The following is a 22,735-nucleotide window of genomic DNA, read 5'->3' on the forward strand; positions in this document are numbered from 1 at the left end:
TGTTCAATTGGGAGCCAGTGTAAATCAGTGAGCGTTCCTGTAATTTGTTCATTCTTTTTTCTGCCGGTCAAAATTCTAGCAGCTGAGTTTTGTAATATTTGTAGTGGCCGAACTGTAGATTGTGGTAGTCCTAAAAGTAGTGAGTTACAGTAGTCTGTACTTGTGAATATCATTGCCTGCAGAATTGTGTGGAAATTGTTTAGCGTTAGTAGAGGTTTTAGTCTTTTCAGGATCATTAGTTTCGCATTAGTTTTTGAAGTTAAGTTCAGAATCAATGATTAAGGTGGGACCAAGATGGCCACCACATGAGAAGCACCTAGAGGAGCTCTTCTAGTCCCCGCTTGGAAGTTGCCTGTATATTATTTACCTTTGAGAATAAGTCCCAGAAATGCCTCACACGAAGCAGAAAGCTCTGTTGAAGGACGTTGCAATTGCTAAAGATGATGGGATTCAGCGAGTGAGGATTGACAACTTCTTTGAATCCACCCCTCAGACGCTGGAAGCGAGGGCCGCTGAGGGAAAAACCCAGGAGCTCAGGTCGATTCCTATGGCCGAGGAGATCTCACTCAGCCCGGGGGCGCCCAAGATGCCGACACCACCGAGAGGTCATGCGGGAACAGAAGGAGAGGAAACATCGCGAGACTATGATGAGAGGAGGAGAGAGCAGCCCCTTCCCAAGCAGGTCAGATGCGGCGAATTGTCGGCATCCGGAGGGTGCAGGAGCACTGGAGTGTTACGTTCCCGGTCACAAGCGTGGTGACCGGGCGCTTACCTGCAGTCCGGGCGCCCATGGTTCCGAGTTTCGGGCCTCCATAACCGCGTGGCAGCGGCGTCTCCATGAGGGAGACGCCGCCGAAGACTCCGCCCCTAAGCAGGGGTACGCGCGCGCGAGGGACGCTGTTTTAAGCTTCCAGCACCCGGATGTGCTGGGGCGGGCCTGGGTGACGTCACACGCCGGCGGGGCATTTAAACGAACGCCGGAGTCCCCAAATCGCCTTGCAACGAGGTCACTCTACGGAGACTTAGTTGCCGTTCCTGTGTTCCTGGTTCCTGATCCTTGCTGCTCGTTCCTGGACTTTGCCTGCCTGCCTGCCTGACATTCGGACTTGCTTTGTTGACTCCTGATTTCTGAGTTTCCAGACCTTGGCGTGTGATCCTGTTCCTGCTCGTCTGCCGCCTGCCTTGATCCTGGTTAGTCTCTTCGTTCCTGCCTGCCTGCTGCCTGCCCTGACCTCGGTTTGTGACTTCATACTGCTTGCCTGCTGCCTGCCCTGACCTCGGTTTGTGACTTCATTCTGTTGCTTGCTGCCTGCCTAGACTCCAGTCCGTTCCTCCCTCCAGTCCGCCTGCCGGGATTCCAAGTTGTGCTCTCATCGTCTGGCTCCGTTGCTTCTTCCACCTAAGTCCCAGCGGTCCGGGTCCCTACGGGCTCCTCCTGGGGGGACCTCGGGCTTCCGGGGCGAAGACTCCTAAGTCCTAGCGACCCGGACTCCCACAGCTTCTCTGGAGGAGTTACGGGTTTCCAGGTGAAACGCCAGATCGTCCAGCGGGCTCTCTGCCTCCCGATTGGTTCTCGCCGGTCGGCCCAAGGATCCACATCCAGCTTTCTACGGTCGTAACACTGGAGGGTGCAGGAGCCCTGGAGAAAATGGCTACCTCCACACCCAAGCCCCAAAGAGCTATGCCGGAATGGAACATCGATGTCACTGCGCTACAAGATCTGGTAAACCTACAATCCAAGAATGTTTTTTCAATGCAAAAGCCTCCCATAGTAACTTTAGATACATTATGGAATGCAATGACTTCAATTGAATCTGCAATTACAACTTTGACACAGGCATTTCTTGATTTAAATAAAAGGGGGCTAAATATTGAAAAAATGACGACTTTACACCAAGAAAAAATAGAAAAACTGGAGGAGAAAGTAATTTCATTAGAGAATGTACAAGGAACAATAATAAGAGCTGAGATGAAAGTTGAGAGAAAATTTGAGAATATAGAAAATTAGCCCCGGTTGAATTGCCAAAAGAATACATTTCACAATGTTTAAAGATTCCCAAGGAAATAATCCGGTTATTTCCAAAGCTTTCTATGGATCAAAGAAAGAAACACCAACTATGGGAATGGAGGAAGAACATGCAATAAAATCTTTGAATGCTTCAGAATTGATCGAGATGTCTATACTGACTGAGATTAAGACTAGAGGCACGTTGTTGGTCTTTTTTCCTTTTGAACAGGATAGAAACTTATTAATGAAATATTTCTTTAGAAATAGATCCGCCCATTTTTATGGGCAATGTGTATGGATATATCCTGATATTGGGCGTTCCACACAGGAGCGCAGGAAAAAGTTTTTAACTATGAGGCCCGAAGTACTAAATCAAGGTGCAAGTATGGTGCTTAAATTTCCCTGCAAATGTTGCTTAAAAATTCAAGGAAATAAGTATATTTTCTATGAACTGGAGCAATTAAGGGGATTCTTGGATGGGAAGGGATGAGGTGTGTTATAAATGATAAGGGTAAATGCATCTTGTGACTGTCTGATTTCTTATTTTATGTTTTGGAAGAGTTCCATATAGTCTTATTGTAATCTTGGTCCCAATGTTACCTGAAATATTTATTAGAGATCTATGTATTATAGCAATCTTGAGTTAGTTACCTATGTATTATACTTTATTGCTAGATCTCTTATACCTTTTGAATTGATATATGAAGTAATATATCTGTAAATGCATAAATGAAAAAAAAAAATCAATGATTACACCAAGGTCGCGAGCATGAGGATCAGGAAATAATGTAGTAAGTTGATCCTCTAATTTTAAAGGAGGTAATTTGTCAAATGTTGGTCTTCTGTCTAGTAAAATATCTTCTGTCTTATCGACGTTTAATATGAGTTTCATGTGAGCTAATACCTGTTTAATAATCATTAAGTACATTGCTGTGATTTTATAGGTGAACTCAAGACTTTTTTGGACTGGAATGAGGATTTGTATATCATCTGTGTAGATGTAATGAATGAGTCCTAGACCGGAAAGAAGATGACAGATGGGAAGCATGTATAAATTGAATAATGTGGCTGAGAGTGCTGAACCTTGTGGTACTCTGGTATGAAGTACTTTTGGGTACTTGCCAGGTTCTTATGGCCTGGATTGGCCACTGTTGGAAACAGGATGCTAGGCTTGATGGACCCTTGGTCTGACCCAGTATGGTATGTTCTTATGAAGGGATAATGTGTCTGAAATTCAGTTTTTAATTTTTACTTGAAAGTGCCGATTGGAAAGATAGGGTGTGAACCATTGTAGAGTGGTGGTTGAAAGTCCAATATCAGCTAACCTGTTGAGTAAAATGGTATGATTGACTGTGTCAAATGCTGCAGATAAATCAAGTAAGATTCGAAAGTAATTCTATCCATTATCAAAACCTTTCAGAATGGTTTCTGTTAGTGCAAGTAATAAGGTTTCTGTATTAAAATGCTTGTGAAAACCGTACTGTGATGGGTAAAGAATATTATTATTTTCTAAATGTTCAGTGAATTGATTCTAAACTTCCTTCTCTAATAGTTTAGCTAGAAAAGATAGATTAGATATGGGTCTATAATTATTCAGCATTGAGCAATCAAGGTTATTTTTCTTAAGAATAGGTTTAATTATAGTAGTTTTGAGTTGTTCTGGAAAGTGACCTTCAATAAGTGATAAATTAATTATGTCTGAGACTGGCCTAGAGATTATAGGGATGATAGTTTTCAGTGTTGAGGTAGGAATACTGTCTAATGGATGTGAAGCTGGGTTCATTTGTTTTATCAATGTTTCGATTTCAAGAAAAGAGGTGGGCTCAAAATCTGATCATTTTGAAGTTTCTCTGGGATTCAAACTTATTGATTCGTTGTCAGTGGTATTGATTCCTGAGATTAAATTAAGAATTTTGTTCTTAAAAAAATGTGCAATTTCATTACATCTATCTTTTTGGAGTGATGCGTGTTCCTCATAGGGATTTTTTGTAATATTTTGCATGATGGAGAAGAGAACCTTTGGGTTATATTTGAACTTATGTATTTTGTTGGAGTCAAATTCTTTCTTAGTTTCATTGATTAATTTTTTGTAATAATTTTAAAAAGTTCTGTAAGACATAGATTGTGATTTGATTTATTTCTTCTTCAGATTTTCTCCTCCTTTCTAAGTTCACGTTTTGCATTCCTAATTTTAATGTTGTACCAGGGATTGTGCTTTTTTTGGGTGTTTTATATTTTTATTTGTACAGGGTTTATATCATTAGCAGTTGTGTTGGTCAAGTTGAGCCAAGAGTTAATGGCTTGTTTGCTGTCAATAACTTCTAAATTAATAAGGTGTTTTTTGATTTCATTAATCAGCTGTTCGGTCTTGAAAGGTGGACAATAGGTAAAAGAAGTAGGTTAGATATTAATTAATTAATTTATTTATTTATTTAAGAGTTTTTATATACCGTCATTAAGTTATTCACCATCATAACTGTTTACAATAGGGCACCAATATAAAAATATGGGTCGTACATTACATAGGTGGTATCATTAGTATTCGGTAACAATAAGGTGTTTATTTGGGGATTGAGTGTTGCATAGTAGTGTGTCCTGAAGGTTGCCTACAGTTAAAAAGGTTGAAATAATTCAGTAAGGATCGTTAAATTAGGTATTCGGTGCTTTATGCTGCATATCTTTGCTTGGTTTCCTGCATCATTTTTCTTTCTTGAAGGCTTGTATGTAAAGCCAGGTTTTGAGCTGCGTTTTGAAAAGTTTGATTGCTCTGGAGTCTAAGGTCAAGGGGCATGGAGTTCCATAATATGGGACCGGCTAGTGACAGAGCTCGTTCCCTCACTTGGATAAGTCTTGCAGTTTTCACAGAAGGAATGGGAAGGAGTGCTCTGTTTGCTGACCTTAAATTTCTGTGTGGGACATGTACTCTAAGTGCTGTGTTCAGCCATTCTTCTTTTTTCGTCGTGGATAAGTTTGTGTATTAAGCACAGTGCTTTGAATTGTATTCTTTGTTCTATGGGAAGCCAATGTAGGTTGGCGAGTGTATCTGTTATGTGATCTCTTTTGTTTTTTCCAGTGAGAATTCTAGCTGCAGCATTTTGTAAAATCTGTAGAGGTCTTACTGTAGTGTTGGGTAGGCCTAGTAGCAAGGCATTACAATAGTCTGTGCTGGCGAAAATCAGAGATTGAAGTACAGTACGGAAGTTTGGTAATGATAGTAATGGTTTCAGTTTTCTTAGTATCATGAGTTTAGCATATCCTTCCTTAACCTTTGTTGATATGTGTTGTTTGAGGTTTAGTTCATTGTCAATTATTACTCCGAGATTTCGAACTTTCTTTGCTAAGTCGATTTGTTGGTTGTTATTGAGAAATATTGGAGTTTGTGAAATGTTCATGCTTTTCCTTTCTAAGTGTATACATTCGGTTTTATCAATGTTGATTATTAGCTCCATTTGGTTTAGAAGCTGTTTTATTATATCTAGATACATCATGGCTAGGCCTATTGTTTTTTCAATTGTTTCATCGATTGGTAGGATTAACTGGATGTCGTCAGCATAAATGTAGTGTATGATTCCAAGTCCAGCGAGGAGATGGCATAGTGGCAGAAGATATATGTTAAACAAAGTAGCGGATAGTGCTGACCCTTGTGGGACTCCTGTTTTCAAGGTAATCTTGTTGGATAGCGTGTTATTAATTAGAACTTGAAAAGTTCTGTTATTTAGATATGATTTGAACCATTTGATTGTTTTGTCTTGTAGACCTATTTCTTCAAGCCTTTTGATTAGTATTATGTGATTCACTGTGTCAAATGCTGCTGATAAATCTAATAATATCAGAATATATTGTTTACCATTGTCGAACCCTCTTAATATATTATCCGTTAGAGCAAGTAGGAGTGTTTCAGTACTATAGTGCTTGCGGAAACCATGCTGGGAAGGGTAAAGGATATTGTTATTATCTAAGTGCTCAGATAATTGTGTTTGTACTGTTTTTTCGACTAATTTGGCCATTAGTGGTAAGTTTGACACTGGTCTGTAGTTTGCTAGTATTTGGGGGTCCATGTTTTTCTTTTTGATTATTGGTTTGATGATTGCTCCTTTCAGTGTGTCTGGCATGTGTCCTTCTTCTAGGGAGTAGTTTATAATTTTTGTAAAAGTAGGAGCGGTGATTTCAGTAAGCTTTTTGATTTCTACTATGGGTAATGAATCTATTTGGTGTGGGGCAGGATTTAGTTTCTTGATCTCAACCTGGTAGTCTGTTATTTCGACAAATTCGGAGCATGTTGTTACGTCTCTTTTACACATTTTAATCTCTTGTTTGGGTGACTTAGGTATTTTTTTCCTCAGGGTCTCAATTTTGTCATTGAAGAATCTGGCTATTTCATTGCATCTGTTTTCGGGTATATTCTCTGGTGAGTTTGCGTTGTCTTTGGTAAGATTATCAACTATTCTGAATAGGGTTCTGTGGTTGTTCATGTGTTTTTCTATCTTTGTGCTAAAGTAAGTATTTTTGGCTTCGAGGATTGTTTTTTTGTAAAAGGCTAGTTGTTTTCGATATTGTGTCAGATTGTCTACCGATTTGTGGTTTTGCCAGATTTTCTCTATTCTCCTAAGTTTTTGTTTAGTTCCTTAATATGTTTCGTGTACCATGGGTTTTTTTGTTTTGGTTCTTTTGCGATTATGGTTTTTTGGGGGTTTTTGTTATCCACTAACTTTCTAGTCAGGTTGATCCAGGCTGTTGTTGCTGTAGTACAGTCAGGGTGATTAAAAGATTTAAGTTCATCTTGTAGTTTGTCTTTTAGCGTTTCTGTGTTAAATAGGGGGCGATAAGTGATTATCATTGGTTTCTTTTTTGGAATTTCTGTTACTTGTGTAACTGCTAATGTGGTTTTAATGAGGAGGTGATCTGACCATGGGATTTGTGTGTAACTAGTGCTTTTTTCTTCGAGGTGGTTAGTGTTTATGAATGTGAGGTCAAGTGAGTGTCCGGCCCTGTGTGTGGGTTTGTCTGTGATTAGCTGAAAACCAAGTGCATTCATTGCATCTAATAGTGTCTGGCAGGTATTAGAGGGGGGTATTTTATCCATGTGTAGATTGAAATCTCCTAGTACTATGGTGGGTTTTGCCGTATCTAGGTGAGCTGTGAGGAATTCAATTAACGGTGAGATGTTTAATTAATGAGGACTGGAATGGTTTTAAATGAAATGGAGGATTGGATGAGGACAATGATCAGAACAGGGAACTGGTGTATTAGTCGGCTGTGTGAAGGTGGCAAATTTAGAGTTGATGAACATCAAGTCAAGAGTATGTCCGGCTTTGTGTGTCGATCCAGAAATGGTGTGAACGATATCCACAGGCATTAATCTCAGATTAAAGACTTTTTTTTAGCTATAAGCAATAGCCCACCACCTTTCTATTGTGGTAGGTTGGATTATTTAAATGATTGAGTATAACATTGTCAGTTTTCTTTAACCAGGTTTCGGTTATAGTAAAAAAAAGTCAGGTTTAAGATCCTGTAGTAAGTCAGAGATAATTGAATTTTTTTAGATAAAGATTGAGCATTGACTAGTAATATGGTTAGCAGGAAACAGTAAGTATTGCAGCATTATTTGAAGGAATAGGGGTGAGCGTATGATTAAAAAAATGTTTTATTAGTTTTACAGAGAATCAAGATGGCATCTTGAGGGGAAGACGCGGTGTTGGGAGCTCCGAATTGCTCATTCTTTTTCTAATTTCCTGGAAAACAATGCCGCACACAAAGAGGAAAGAGCAGGTGAGAGAGGTTACCTCGGCCTCGGCTCAGCCCACCCTGATTCAGAGGAGCATTGATGGCCTTTGCATTGCTTTGGATTCAACTGCTCCAGGTGAAGGATCCGCTGTGAATGCTGGCACCAAATGCGTGCCAGCATCCTGGGACGAAACATCATTAAGCCCTGGAGCTCCTGCTACTCCCTCTCCCCCTGCATATCCCGATGCAGCTAAACCGGGCGAGCCGCTCGAATGGACGGCGTTCTCAGAAGCGTCGCCGCTGAGGCTGTTTTAGCTGCGAATGCCGTTATGTGTGAAACCAGAGGTGTTTTGTTACCTTCACCACTGGAAGAAATGCCAGCTAAGCTGAGTTTAGAAGCAGAACAGCATGGATACCTACCTTTGCTTCTACTCCATCTGGGAGATATGCTGTGGAATCCTCCCAGGTTACAAGCAAAGAACTTCCTCGAGTTTCTGGAGTAGGTTCTTACTCTCAGATTTTACCGGTTAAATCTGCTGTAATAACTTTTGACTCAGTCTGGAATGCATTCTTGTCATTGGAACTCTCTATAACCACACTTACTTTAGTCATGAAGGAGACCCATGCTCACTCTTTGGACCCACTTATTACAGCTTACTCATCTAAGATAGATGAGCTTGATTCTAAAGTGACTCAGATATAATCTTTCCAGAATGGTTTAATGCAAGGTGAGCTCTCCTCCTCTAAAATGTTGGAACATCTAGATAATTCTACTAGATATTTAAATCTGAGAATTTTGAATTTTCTGAAAATAAAGTTGATCTCTCCTAGAGAGCAATTTAAAAATTACTTTCAAGAAGTTTTACATTTTCCATCAGAGGCATTTCCACCTATCTCAAGGATTTACCTTTTGTCATTTGAGAAGAAAGAGAATGTTTCTCCTTCCTCTCCTTCTACAGCTATAAATTTAACTGAATTATTGGAGTCTTCAGTGGAAAATCAAGTTGAACGTCGTGGAACTCTTTTGGTAAATTTTGTGTTTGCATCAGACCAAGATTCAGTTCTTAGACTTTTTCTACGTAAGCGTGATACCCTATATTTAGGGCAGAAAATCTGGATTTACCCGGACATTTCAAGAGCGACTCAACAATGGAAGAAATTCCTGGCTCTTTGTCCATGATTAGACAATTAGGTGCCCAGATTACAGTTCAATTTCCTTGTAAATGTGTTATGAATATTAATAATGTACACTATGTTTTCCTTGAACCTTCTCATTTAGTTTCCTTTTTGGATTCTTATTCATCTCCTGTTGAGGCTGGTTAGATAGTTACATCAATATATTATGGATATTTCACTTCCCTTCGATTTCCTCATATTTGATTTGTTATATTGCACTCTTGTGTAACCTGAATTCTCCTTTATTTCAGAGTACCAAGGATAGTGGATGAATATTTTCTGTGATATGTTTTTCTTTTTCCTTATAATTGATATATCACTATGTCCTGATTTTGTGGCATGCTTATGCAGTCTATATTTGTTGAAAACTTAATAAAATATAAATTACAAAAAAAAAAAAGTCTTACATTACTTTTATTTGGTTGAGTCTTCATTGGATGCACTTGTGGAGTCCGATATCTACCATGTTTCAGGCAGACTGGAATTTGAAAGCTAGGGAAGAAAGCATTACAGATAAATAAAAATAGACCAAAAATACCAAATTACTAACAAATTCTGTATTGCCAGTGGAGTCGCACAAAGGGGCAGGCCCTTTGTTGCGCTCCTTTGGTGTATGACGCTGGCGCACGGCGCCTCTGGCAGCTCGCTCACACTTATGGCCCCCTCGGCGCCCTTGATGACATCAGAGGTGGGCGTAAGCGGTGCAGCAGTTCGTTCAGGGCCAGGAGGAGAGGCAGCAGTGACGGCAGGCAGGCAGCACAGGGAGCCTCAGCTGTCAGCAGAGGCAGTTGGAGCAGCAATTGTAGCAGAGAAGAAGGCAGGTGGAGAAATGTGCTTCTGGCAGCTCGCTTGCGCTTATAGCCCCCTTGGCACCATCAGAGGTGGGCAGATTCAGCAGCTGAGGGGGAAGTGGTGTGGTAGTTTGTTTGGGGCCAGGATGAGAGGCAGCAATGACGGCAGGCAGGTAGCACAGGGAACCTCAGATGTCAGCAGAGGCAGTTGGAGCAGCAACTGTAGCTGAGAAAAAGGCAGGTGGAGAAATGCACTCCTAGCTGTGCATGCTATGGAGGCAATGCATGTAGATTTTCTCTCATGCATATTCATTGTGGATAACCTGAAAATCTGACTGGGGTAGGGGTCCCCAGGACAGGGTTGGGAATGACTGCTTAGATGGAAAATGTTTACATTTGCACTTATTTACCGCTCTTTTCCCAAAAAGAAACTTAGAGTGGTTTATATCACTTAAGTACAAATACAGGAGGTAATTTTCAAAAGGATCCATCTAAGGCACATGTAAAGTCTTTTGAAAATTTATTGAAATGTCAAAGGAATTACATGTTTAAAAGTAACAATTTTCAAAAGTCCATTTATGCATGTAAAGCATTTTGAAAATTACCTCCTTAGATTGTAAACCCTTTGCAAACAGGGAAATACCTACAGTACCCAAACGTTATTCACCTTGAGCTAGCAATAAGGCGTGAAGTAAATCTAAACTAAATAAAATAAAGTACAAATACCAAAATGGCTTAGATCATAAGAAGCAATAAAATACATCACATACAATACACAAAACCTTAGGGGTAGATTTTTAATAAATGCGCGCACGTCCATGTGTGCGCACTACCTGGCACGCACACATGGACGAGCGATTTTATAACATGTGCGCGCACACAAGGCCCGGCCGCAGGTGTAACCTCTGTGTTTTATGCGCACGGGCCATTAAAAATCCGGCCTTAAATGTAGACCCTCTCCCTCCTTATTCTCACTAGGAAGAGCACCTGACTGCATTATGTAACTAGAACAAAATAAAACACTCCTTCTCAAAAATAGAGATCTCAAGACTCCCTCTTGGCCTCCATGGGCACCCAAAGGGATATTTTCCATCGCACCTTGAAAGGAACATTTAATAAACTGACCCTACAGCTTCATGGGAATAGAAATAGAAAGTTTTCAACTCCATATTTCTGAAAGGAACATCGCTGTATGAAATTGTAAGGTAGGCTTCTGGCAAAGACCTGGTGAGGGTCTTTGTAAGAGGAAGATCGTTTAAACTGTGTTGCTCATCTAAAGAGCTATAAAGTTTCTGTTATTGAGGCTAGAAGAATATATTGTTCATCAGTTCTTACAGAGACCTATAATCTGAACAAGGCAATTTTTAAGATCTTGAAGGACTAAATATTTATCACTGGGATCTGGGTCAGCTGTTGACATGAGTTTAGATATTGAAGCTTTTGCTAGTTTCTTTGCAAATAAGGATCAGAAATTCAGAAAGAGTTCATTTGTTCTGGGAGAGTGAATTTAAATATTGACAAAGAGATAGTATTGAGTGATTTATTTTTTTTCTGCATTTCCAGAGGTAAATAGCCAAGAAGTACAGTCTATATTGAGCATCTAAAATCAACCTCCACTCTTAATCGCTGCCCCTCTCATTTGGTGAAGAAGGTAATGATGTTTGTACTGCAGCAGTATGAAATATCAAGCCTTTGTTGTTTCCAGCAGAGTTTAGAACTATTTGTCAGGCACTAATTTTGCCCTCGTTGGATTATTGCAGCAATGCTTTATATATTGGTTTACCAACATCTTTTCTTAAAACATTGCAAATGCTACAAAATTCGGGTGCAAGATTAATTTTAGGCCTTTCACTAAGGGAACATATATCCCCTGTGTTATAGGAGCTACATTGGCTCCCAGAACAATTTCAGGTGAAGTATAACATCTTATTGTTAATTCACTATCTTTTGGCTTTAAATTTCTTTTCCTGGGTGAACGTCTATTATGGGTTTACAACCTGTCCAGAATACTTCAGTCAGCAGAATGAAGATTGTTGAAAATGCCAGCTGTTCGTCAGGTGAGGCTTGTGAGACCTGGGAGTGAGCTTTTTCAGTTGCTGCTCCTGATCTATGGAACTCCATCCCACCTTATGATTCATAAATTGTACCAAAACATTTAAGGCAATGCTTGAAACATAACAGAGTTTTAATTAAGTTATATAATTTATTTCTGTTTAATTAATTCTTTGTTTTTTTCGTTCGAGGGCAGATTTTCAAATTCTCTTTTGGCCTTCCTTATTAATACTTTATGTATAACTTGCTTTTTCCTATTCTCCCAGGACAAGCAGGATGGTAGTCCTCACATGTGGGTGATGTCACTAGACGGAGCTCAATCACGGAAAACGTTTCTGTCAAGTTTTCTAGAACTTTTGACTGGCACACTGAGCATGCCCAGCATTCCATAATCCCTGTAGCCACAGAGGTCTCCCTTCAGTCTCTTTTTTCCACGCTGCAGTTTGCCTCGCAGTTAGGAGCTCTGTAAGAACTCTCTCACAAAATTTTCCTCACGGAAAAAACTTGAAGATTGCTTCATTAAAAAAAATTCCTTCATTAGGGGTCTCCCATCGCGATATTGTTTTCATTGTTCGGTGAGTAAAATATACCATCTCCGGTCGGTTCCTGCTCCCATCTTTTTTTGGTGTCCGCAGGCCATCCATCGTTTTGGGCCTCAACCTCTGCTATCATGGCAACAGGTTTCAGAAAATGTCAGGAGTGGCAACGTACCATGTCAATTACCGACCCACATGATGTCTGTGTGCTGTGCCTCTGCTCATCACACAACGTTTCTCACTGCCCAAGTTGTGCCCAGATGACTCCAAAGGGTAGGCAGGCTTGCCTCGACAAGATGGAGACCCTGTTTAAAATCAAGCTGACTCCATCGATGTCAACTCAGTCGTCACTGGCAGGAGCATCGAAGAAACAGGTCATCAAACCTCGTTGGAAGCACAGGGCAGCAGTGACCACCCGTCACCAACTCCATCTAAGGCATCCGTATCGTCTTCTTTGGTGCCGGAGAAAAACCGGACCGAGCACCAAGGAAAACTTCGGCACCGATGCGAGTCTACCCCCGGTACTGGCACCGGCACCGCTTTGGCCTCGATGGCTATCGAGCTGATTGCAAAGAGGACATGGGTAGAGGAGCCTTTAACCCCCTCTTCACCCGAGAAAACAAGAAGATCCCCACCAATATTGGTGCCGGGTAGTGAGCTCCCACAAGTTCCTGTGGAGGTGCCAGTAGCGCCTAGCCTGCCTCCCCCTGTAGCTGCAATATCTATACCAGCTTTCAGGGAGGAACTGGACGGTTTTATCCACCAGGCAGTGCTCGATGCTCTCAGAGACTTACAGCCATCGATGCTGGCCCCCATACTGACACAGACACTGGAGCCATCAATATTTGCACCGTTGCTAACCCGATTGGATACACTCATCTGTGCCCTTCCGACACAACCCAGGCCACTGATGCCAAAGCAACCCGCAAAGCCTCTGAAAGCCCCGATTCCCATTCCGGGGTCCTCAGAATACGAAGGCACAGACTCCAGTTCACTTTCAACATCGATTCCACCAATGCCGGAACCGATGCCTGGTCCAAACGGGCTCTTGGGACCGAGAGGCCCATGTTTTCTCTCAATGCCTTCGATGCCGCCGAAGTCCAAATCAGTGCCACCGCATCTTCCATCGAGGCCATCGAAGGATCCATCGGTGCCAACACGTCCTACAGTACCAAACTTCTTCCCTCCCTCTGGATCTCGACTAAAGACCCTTTCTGACACATGGGAAGATGTTGACACTGACATATCCACGGAGGATATCTTATCAGAACCATCTCGTCCGGAAGAAAAGAGAAAATCTCCCCCATAAGATCTCTCCTTTGCTAATTTTGTAAGGGAGATGTCAGAGACAATCCCCTTTGACCTGATTAAAGAGGAGGACACATGCCATAAAACATTGGAAGTTATCCAATTTATTGATGCTCTGAAAGAAGTTATGGCTATCCATGTCCACGAACTGCTAGTGGATCTCCTGCATCATCTCTGGGAGCATCTTGTACTGTCCAGCCAGTGAATAAAGAGATCAGATGCAACTTATCTGGTACAACATATTCCTGGGTTCCAAAAGCCATAACTACCCCATCAGTCCGTGGTAGTTGAGTCCTCACAGAAGAAGGCCAGAAGACTGCGCCCTCACTCTTCAACACCTCCTGGCAAAGACCAAAAATTCCTTGACATTTTGGGTGAGCAAAATGTTTCAGGGCTCTATGCTAATGTCATGCATAGCTGCATACCAACTTTACATGACACAGTATCAAAGGAATCTCTGGAAGCAGGTTCAGGGAATAGCAGACTCTCTTCCCCAACAACAGAAAGATAGTCTCAAAGCCATACTACAGAAAGGCCTTGAGGCTGGAAAGCATGAGGTTCGTGCTGCTTATGACTCCTTTGAAACAGCTTCTCGCTTGTCGGCGACGGGCATCAGTGCCAGGAGGTGGGCCCGGCTGAACGCATCTGACTTGAGACCTGAAGTCCAAGACAAACTGGCTGATTTGCCATGTACCAGTGAAAACCTATTCGGAGACAAGATACAAGACGCAGTGGCTCAACTAAAAGACCATAATGAGTTCCTGCGGCAATTACTACAGAGGAAGGGACACAGTTACTACCAAGGCCCTTTCCTCTGCAAGAAGATCCATGAGAAGGGACCCTAGAAAACCATTTTATCACCCACGCAGATACTACCCACCTACATCTCGTGTGAGGTCAACCATGCCATCTCAGAGAGCACATCCTCAAAAGCCCAAAACATCCAGGCCTCAGCCACCACCTCAAACAGGCCAAGCCTCTGGATTTTGAAACCTATCCAGAGAACAGCAACCTTTCCACAAATCCAAATCCAGATTTGCCAGTAGGAGGTCGAATTCACCATTTCATAACAAACTGGTTCAACATTACCACAGACCAATGGGTTCTATCCATCATAACCCTGGGATACCATCTAAACTTTCTCGTGGTACCCCCGGATTCACCACCCAATCCACTGTGGATGTAAAAAGATCACAAAACCCTTCTAGAGTAAGAACTGTCCACCATTCTGGGCACCAGGGCTGTGGAACCCATTCCCCGGACACAGCAGGCAGAGAGTTCTACTACCGCTATTTTCTCATTCCAAAGAAATCAGGCGGTCTCCACCCCATCCTCGACCTCCGCAATCTCAACAGATTTCTACGAAAAGAAAAATTCAGGATGGTGTCCTTGGGCACCATGCTTCCCCTTCTGCAAAATGGAGATTGGCTTTGTTCTCTGGATCTTCAAGTCGCTTACACTCACATTCCAATATTCCCACATCACCGCAAATACCTGCGTTTCCTAGTGGGATATTAACATTATCAGTACCGGGTTCTGCCTTTCGGTCTTGCCTCGTGTATTTACAAAGTGCCTAGCAGTCTCTGCGGCCCATCTACGCAAGAAAAGCATACACGTCTTTCCTTATCTGGATGACTGGCTCAACAAGAGTCAATCCAAGCAAGGAGCTCTCGACACACTCAAGCTCACTGTCAATCTGCTACACTCGTTGGGATTTCTCATCAACTTCCAAAAATCCCACCTGACTCCATCTCACCTCCTAACTTTCATCGGAGCAGATTTGGCCACCACAGTGGCAAAGGCCTTCCTGCCCAACGACCACGCAGACACACTTTCCAAGCTAGCTACGTCTCTATGCACAAAACACTCTGCTTTAGCCCATCAATTCCTAACGTTACTCGGCCACATGGCTTCCACGTTGCACGTCACTCCTATGGCTAGATTGGCCATGAGAATAACTCAATGGACTTTGAAATCTCAGTGGATCCAAGCCACTCAACCTCTGTCAACCCAGATTCATGTAACCCACCAGCTACGTTAATCACTTCTCTGGTGGACAAACAAAGCCAACTTACTAACAGCTCTACACTTCCAGCAACCAGTTACACAAGTGACCTTAACCACTGACGTCTCCAACTTGGGTTGGGGAGCTCACGTGAACAATCTTCAAATTCAAGGTACTTGGACAAAACTCGAAGCAACATTTCAGATCAACTTCCTAGAGCTTCGGGCTATACATTATGCCCTATATGCATTCAAGGACTGCCTTTCAGACAAGACTGTTCTCATACAAACGGACAGCACAGTTGCAGTGTGGTATCTGAACAAACAGGGCGGCATAGGTTCTTATCTTCTCTGCCAAGAGGCTGCGCAAATCTGGTCCTGGACCCTTGCACACTCAATACATCTTTGGGCCACTTATCTAGCAGGCATTCAGAACGTACTAGCAGATCGCCTCAGTCAACAGTTCCATCCCCACGAATGGTCTCTGGGTCCTGTGGTAACAGACAGAATCTTCCAACGCTGGGGTCAACCAACAATTGACCTCTTTGCATCCAAACTGAATCACAAAGTGGACAGATTCTGCCCCCTGCACAAGCAACAAAACAAGTTAGCCATGGACGCCTTCGCTCGCCCCTGGAACACAGGTCTCCTGTACACTTATCCCCCGATACTGCTGATAGCCAAAACTCTTGTGAAACTACTCATAGCCCCATATTGGCCTCGACAAGTATGGTTTCCCATGCTTCTCGACCTCTTGATCAGAGAACCCATTTGCCTGGGCACAGCGTCCACTCTTATAACTCAGAACCAAGGCATGTTACGCCATCCGAACCTTCAGACCCTATCCCTCACAGCCTGGATGTTGAAAGCTTGATCCTGCAACCGCTCAACCTTTCAAAAGTGCTTGTAGCTTCACGAAAGCCTTCCATACGAAAATCCTATTGTTCTAAGTGGAATAGATTTACCATATGGTGCACGCAAAAAGATATCGACCCTTTTTCATGCCCCACTCCATCTCTATTAGACTATCTCTGGCACCGTTCAGTCTGTAGTCTCCAGACTTCTTCGGTGAGGGTACACCTGAGTGTCATCTCCGCGTACCACAAGGAAATTGGGGATGCCCCAGTAACAGAACAACCCCTTGTGAGCTGGTTTAAGAGGGGTCTTCTACAACCTAAGCCCCCTCTACGGCCACCAGTCACTGAATGGGACCTAAATATAGTACTTACAAGGCTCATGCGCTCCCTGTTTGAGCCTTTGCACTCCTGCGACGTTAAGTTTCTTTCATGGAAAGTTCTCTTCCTAGTAGCTATTACATCTGCTCGAAGGGTTAGTGAGTTACAAGCATTTGTCACATACTCACCCTATACAAGGTTCCTACATGACCGAGTGGTCCTCCGTACTCACCCTAAATTCCTTCCAAAGGTGGTAACCAACTTTCACCTGGATCAGTCTATAGTCTTGCCCACCTTTTTTCCAAGGCCTCACTCTCACCAGGGCGAGAATATTTTACACACCTTGGACTGTAAACGTGCACTTGCATTTTACCTAGACTGCACTGCAGTCCATAGGAAATCTACCCAACTCTGTTTCTTTCGCTAAAAAGACACCAGGAGTTGCAGTGGGCAAACAAACTCTCTCCAATTGGCTAGCAGACTGTATGGAAAATGTATGACAAAGCAGGCCTTCCTCTCCACGGACGAGTGAAGGCGCATTCAGTGTGAGAGCCATGGCAACTCAGTAGCACACTATTGTTCAGTACCGATTGCTGAGATCTGTAAAGCTGCAATATGGAGCTCGCTTCACACATTTGCAGCATATTACTGCCTGGACAAAGAAGGACGATAAGACTCTGCCTTTCGCCAGTCTGTCTTGAATAACTTATTTCCAGTATGATTCCAACTCCTTCCACATCCAATCTGCTTTGATTTTCAGGCTACCTCATTTTTCCCAATAGTACGCCAGTTGTTGTGCCTGTTGCACAAGTTGTACACTGTTGGTCCAAACAAATATGAGTCAGCCTGTAGCTTGCTAATCACCCATATGTGAGGACTACATCCTGCTTGTCCTGGGAGAAAGCAGAGTTGCTTATCTGTAACAGGTGTTCTCCCAGGACAGCAGGATGTCAGTCCTCACGAAACCCAACCGTCACCCTGCGGAGTTGGGTCTGAAACGTTTTATTATTTTATTTTTTCACTCGTGCCTTTTGCTACAAATGAGACTGAAGGGAGACTGCTCTGCAGGGATTATGGCATGCTGGGCATGCTCAGTGTGCCAGTGAAAAGTTCTAGAAACTTTGACAGAAAAGTTTTCCGTGATAGGGCTCCGTCCAGTAACATCACCCACATGTGAGGACTATCCTGCTCTCTTGGGAGAACACCTGTTACAGGTAAGCAACTCTGCTTTTTCTTCATTTGGACTTATCTTCTAATATTTTATAATTGTTCTTTTGGTTTTAATAATCTTTCACCTTATCATTTAACCATGCTTTTCTCAATTGCACTGTTGGCTAGCATGATATCTTTTTCTCTCTTTTTTGAGAAGTTTGAGTTACGACACAAAGAAAATATTAGAAGTGTGACCATGAAATCACTGCAGCCATATGATCCTGTCATGTCAGAGTTTTGAAAATTCCAGATCCCCTCTTCCTAGGGCTAGTTCATTGTGCTGCAACCTAGTAAAATGTTGTTGAATGAAATTGATTGTGAATTAAGATGCATTAAAGTAGGATCCTGAAGTAAATTTCATGCAAGGATTTTTTAAATATTTTATTGGTGGCCATTTTTATCATAATGGTCAAGAACGTCCAAAGATTTATTGTTTTCTCTACTGTATGTACATATACACACTTGGCTGGTTCCTTGAGTCAAGTTGTGAGAAAAGCCCTGAGAATTCGGAGACTATTATACTTATAAGAACTATCCCTATCCTTTGAGAACTGCTTCTGTATCATAGATGGTATCTGGATCCAGCCTCTTATAATAGAAATCTCAAGATGTGGAAGCAGATATCAACAAGGAAACCCTGGTGACCCCTTAACTTTGAAGGAAAAAAATGGTCTAGCAAGTCTGATGTGGCAAATCATATCCTAGGATGCAAAAGGTGGACCTGTATGATGATGGACTATAATTTGTTTAATCCTGTATGGTTTTTAAAAATAGTTTAATTTCTTTTTTATTTATTTATTTTTTTTAAATTATATTTTATTAAACTTTTCAAATTTTTCAATAACAAATATATTCTTTGCCATCTTGAAATATAAGTGCTAATACAATTGGAAACAACTCAATGTACATACATTGAAATTAACATTGTCTACACAGAACCTTCTATCTTTAGCACTGATACATTATAGAGGTAATAATGGAGGGGGGGGGGGGGGGAGTAACAGAAATCACTGAGGAGTTCTCATATAAGAAATACAACAAATAATGATCAATCGAGTGGCGGCTTCTTATATATTAATCCGTCATGTTGTTACTACTGTTACTGGATTTCTAGCACTTAAGAAATCTCTAAGTTGAGGTATATCGAAGAAAATATATGTAGAGCCATGCCAACCTACAACACATTTGCAAGGATATTTCACAATGAAACTTGCGCCCAAAGCCGTAACCTCGGGCTTCATCTGGAGAAAAGCCTTTCGGCGCAATTGTGTGGCTTTGGCAAGGTCTGGGAAAATCCTTATCAGGCCACCACAAAAAGAAACTCTCAAATTCTTGTAATAGGTACGCATAATCAAATTTATATCTTCTTCAGAAAATAAAGTTACAAGAAGTGTCTCTCTCCTCGTTACCTCCACTTCCGAAGCCTCCAGGTATTGTGTCAGATTTGCCAAGTTATCCAAAATATTATTTCTGGTATTATCCTGTCTTTGGGACAAATGTATCACTTTTTTTATTACTGGAATCTTCTCCTGAGGGATTTTCAAGAAATCTCCCAGGTATTTCTTAAGGGTTACCAGACATAACTCGTCTTTAACCACTGGGAAATTAAGCATACGTATGTTCAGATGCCTGATAGAGTTTTCTAATGACTCCATTTTACGTAGTGTGGCTAGCCTTTCTCTTGAAAAGGCAGCAGTAACCTCTTTCAGTTCTTTAACCTCCGTTTCTACTTTTTGGATAACAGTTCCTTGTTCTTGTAAAATTTGTTGGTGGTCATGTGCTACTAGGTCAAGTTTAGCTGAAACTCCCTGTAACTTTAGAGACTGCTCTTGTAGCTTAAAATCCATTCCAGCTATAAGCTCCCAAATGGAGTCTAAAGTTACAATTGCTGGTTTTTCAATCCTGCGTGCTTTCAGACTCACCCCACTGGCTCCAAGAATCACTTCAGTCCTCACCACAGCGTCATCCACGCTTTCTTTCCCTCCTTCTCCTCCATCCTGGCTCTTGGGGGTAGAAGTCGTCACTTCCCGAGGAATCACACCTTCGGCACCCCCCGACTGGGTTGCTTCACCCGAATTTCTTCGGGGCTCTCCAGTTGCTCCCGGGGATTCCGGGGAGGAAGCTTGCAGCAATTGTCTCGACGTCGGCGGGCAGAAGTAGCGAACTCTCTGATCAATCTCTGGTCTGAGGGTAGAGTGGATTCGGTGGGGTAAACTCGCACTCTGCCTTTCCCTTTGTGGGGCATAATTCAAAGTAGAACTGAAATTTTCAACAAAGAAATCTGGAATCAGCCAGAGCCTCAGAGAGACGCTGCCACTCGGTCGGCCATCTTGGTTACGCCCCATGAGGCCCCCAAAAATAGTTTAATTTCTAATCTGTTATTTCAGCGCTTCCAAAAACTGTACTGGTACTTCCACAGCCAGTTGGGTTTTCAGAATATCGATAATGAATGGGCAAGAAATAAATTTACATAAATATGAGCCACAGTGTATGCTAATTTCTCATCCATATTCATTGTGGATTTTCTGAAAACACAACTGGGTGTGGGGTCACCAGGACAGATTTGGAAAGCTTTCTACCACTCACTGCTAATTTAATTTCCTTTATGATAAGGGAGGACAAAAAATGCTACAAGCAAGTTACTAAGTGAACAAAGAGTCAAAATATTTTAGAAATTGGAAGGAGCTGGAAGGAAAATGTATTAATCCATTCCCATCTGTCATTTTCTTACAAAAGTTACCATTATACCCATTGTTTCATTGTTAATTTCCTAATGAAAATCTGCTTCTTAGCAGGTAATTGATTTGCTGTTATTAGTCTTTGAAAGTCTGAAATTGTTACACCTGTTGTATTGAAGAGTTTGGCTTGTGTGTTATATGCAAATTCAGGGTGAAAACATAATTAGAAATTTCCAGATCTGCACTTCTGAATTGATGCGTAAATGTAATTTATGTAGCTTAAAAAGGAACAAATAATGTTGCACAAACTGTATCAAACAAGAGAAGAAAAAAATATTTAATTTTGTTTATTGGCTTTTTTCTTTTGTGTTTTGATTTCTTTGTTTTTCAAACCAAAATAGATTTCTGTTGTGACTAAATATAGTGATATATTTTAGGGTAGCAAAAATATCTGAAATTTGTTGACTACATAGTAATTTCTTAGTTAAAACCAGACAATTTCTATATTTGCTAGTAGTCTCAGATTAGTGACAGAAAGCCCTATAAATTTTGATAGCTATGTGGCCAGCTGATCAGAGATAACAGATTTTCCTCGACCCTACAGCAAATTTTACAATCGTCTTGCTGGAAGAAAAAGAAGAACTTATGGTGATTGCTGGATTTTGCCAGATCTGGTATTTTGTATGGATTCAATCCATAGATGAGTTTTAGGTTACCCAATGGACTAGCAATGTGTATCAGTCATTAATATGTAAATACTTTACAGTTTTCAGAAATTAATCATAAAGTTGAATCGAGTAATTTTAAACTAATAAAAGTTTACAATGAAAATCAACATTGCTTTGGTATAAATTACTAATGTTTACTTATAGTTGGATAAGCTGGTGGCTGGTCTTTTCATTTTTTTATGAACATCTTATTGTAGTAATACAGTAACAGAGAATTGGATTTTTATTTTATTTTTATGTGTATATTGCAGCACTGAAAAGCGCCGCAGGGAGCAGGAAAATAAGTACTTGGAAGAGCTGGCAGAACTGCTCTCTGCAAACATTGGAGACATTGACAGCCTGAGTGTGAAGCCAGACAAATGCAAAATTCTAAGGAAGACTGTTGACCAGATCCAGCAAATGAAGAGAATGGAACAAGGTAAACCACATATGTTTTGAAACATTTGATTTCAGACTGAGTGCTTGAGGGCATATTGGTTTAAATATAGAAATAAATTTAGGTTTATGACTTCTTATCTTAGTAGAGCCTGCAATATTCATATAATCATGAGTAGGATGATACTTTATTAGGATCTTGCTGACCCAGGAGATTTATATTTGAGGTCCAGCTGTATCGTACAAATCTTTGACCATTCCTCAAATTTTCTTAGATTGTTTTCATTTTCTCTACTCATTCAGGCATGCCCACACTTGAACATCTTGGTGTCATCTGCAAAAATGCAAACATTTCCTTCTAACACTTCCACAATATCACTCTCAAAGATTAGAACTAGTCCCCAAAGTTCAAGCATTCATGACACAATTAATATTGTTTGTTAAACAGACATCATAAACGCACTGTGATAGACCATCAAAACACTTGTAAGTGTGGAGCTGATTGTTTGCTCTCACTCATACACTGGGTCATATATAATCATCGGTCTCCAATTCTTTTTTTTTTTTTTTATTTCTTATGCAACTAAAATCAGTAACTTTCCTTATCTCCCTTATTTTTTGATCATCCAGTCGCAGCAGTGGTTCTTGAATCAGAGACCTTAGGAAGCACTCCAGTCATAGAAACCTCAGGCAGCAGCCCGACATAACGCTGTTTTTCGAGAAGGCTTTGCATCAGGGATAGACACTGCAAAAGTGTCACTCATTTAGATAAATAAGAAAGAAATCAGAGAGATAAAATAAGACCCATGAATATTGGGACTAAATAAACCTATAAGCTTACTGGCATTGAGAACTTCCATTGGTACATGCCTAGCAAAGGATGAAAATGCTACACCGTGCCGCAGCATCAGAGCATTTTAAATATACTATGGGGCCGATTTTAAATTTTAAGCGCGTGGGGTACATTT

At 41.3% G+C, this 22,735-nt stretch overlaps 1 protein-coding gene across 3 annotated transcripts in view; it reads left to right on the plus strand.

The window, feature by feature from the left end:
- Positions 1–22,735, plus strand: part of NCOA1 (nuclear receptor coactivator 1) — a 1,093,244-nt gene that overhangs the window by 454,565 nt on the left and 615,944 nt on the right. For all 3 annotated transcript variants that reach the window (XM_029596190.1, XM_029596192.1, XM_029596191.1), the window contains exon 7: positions 21,644–21,810. In XM_029596190.1, the coding sequence (XP_029452050.1) occupies positions 21,644–21,810 (167 nt within the window). The remainder of the gene's footprint in view (positions 1–21,643; positions 21,811–22,735) is intronic.

The sequence above is a fragment of the Rhinatrema bivittatum genome, chromosome 3, assembly GCF_901001135.1.
Source record: "Rhinatrema bivittatum chromosome 3, aRhiBiv1.1, whole genome shotgun sequence".
NCBI lineage: Eukaryota > Metazoa > Chordata > Amphibia > Gymnophiona > Rhinatrematidae > Rhinatrema > Rhinatrema bivittatum.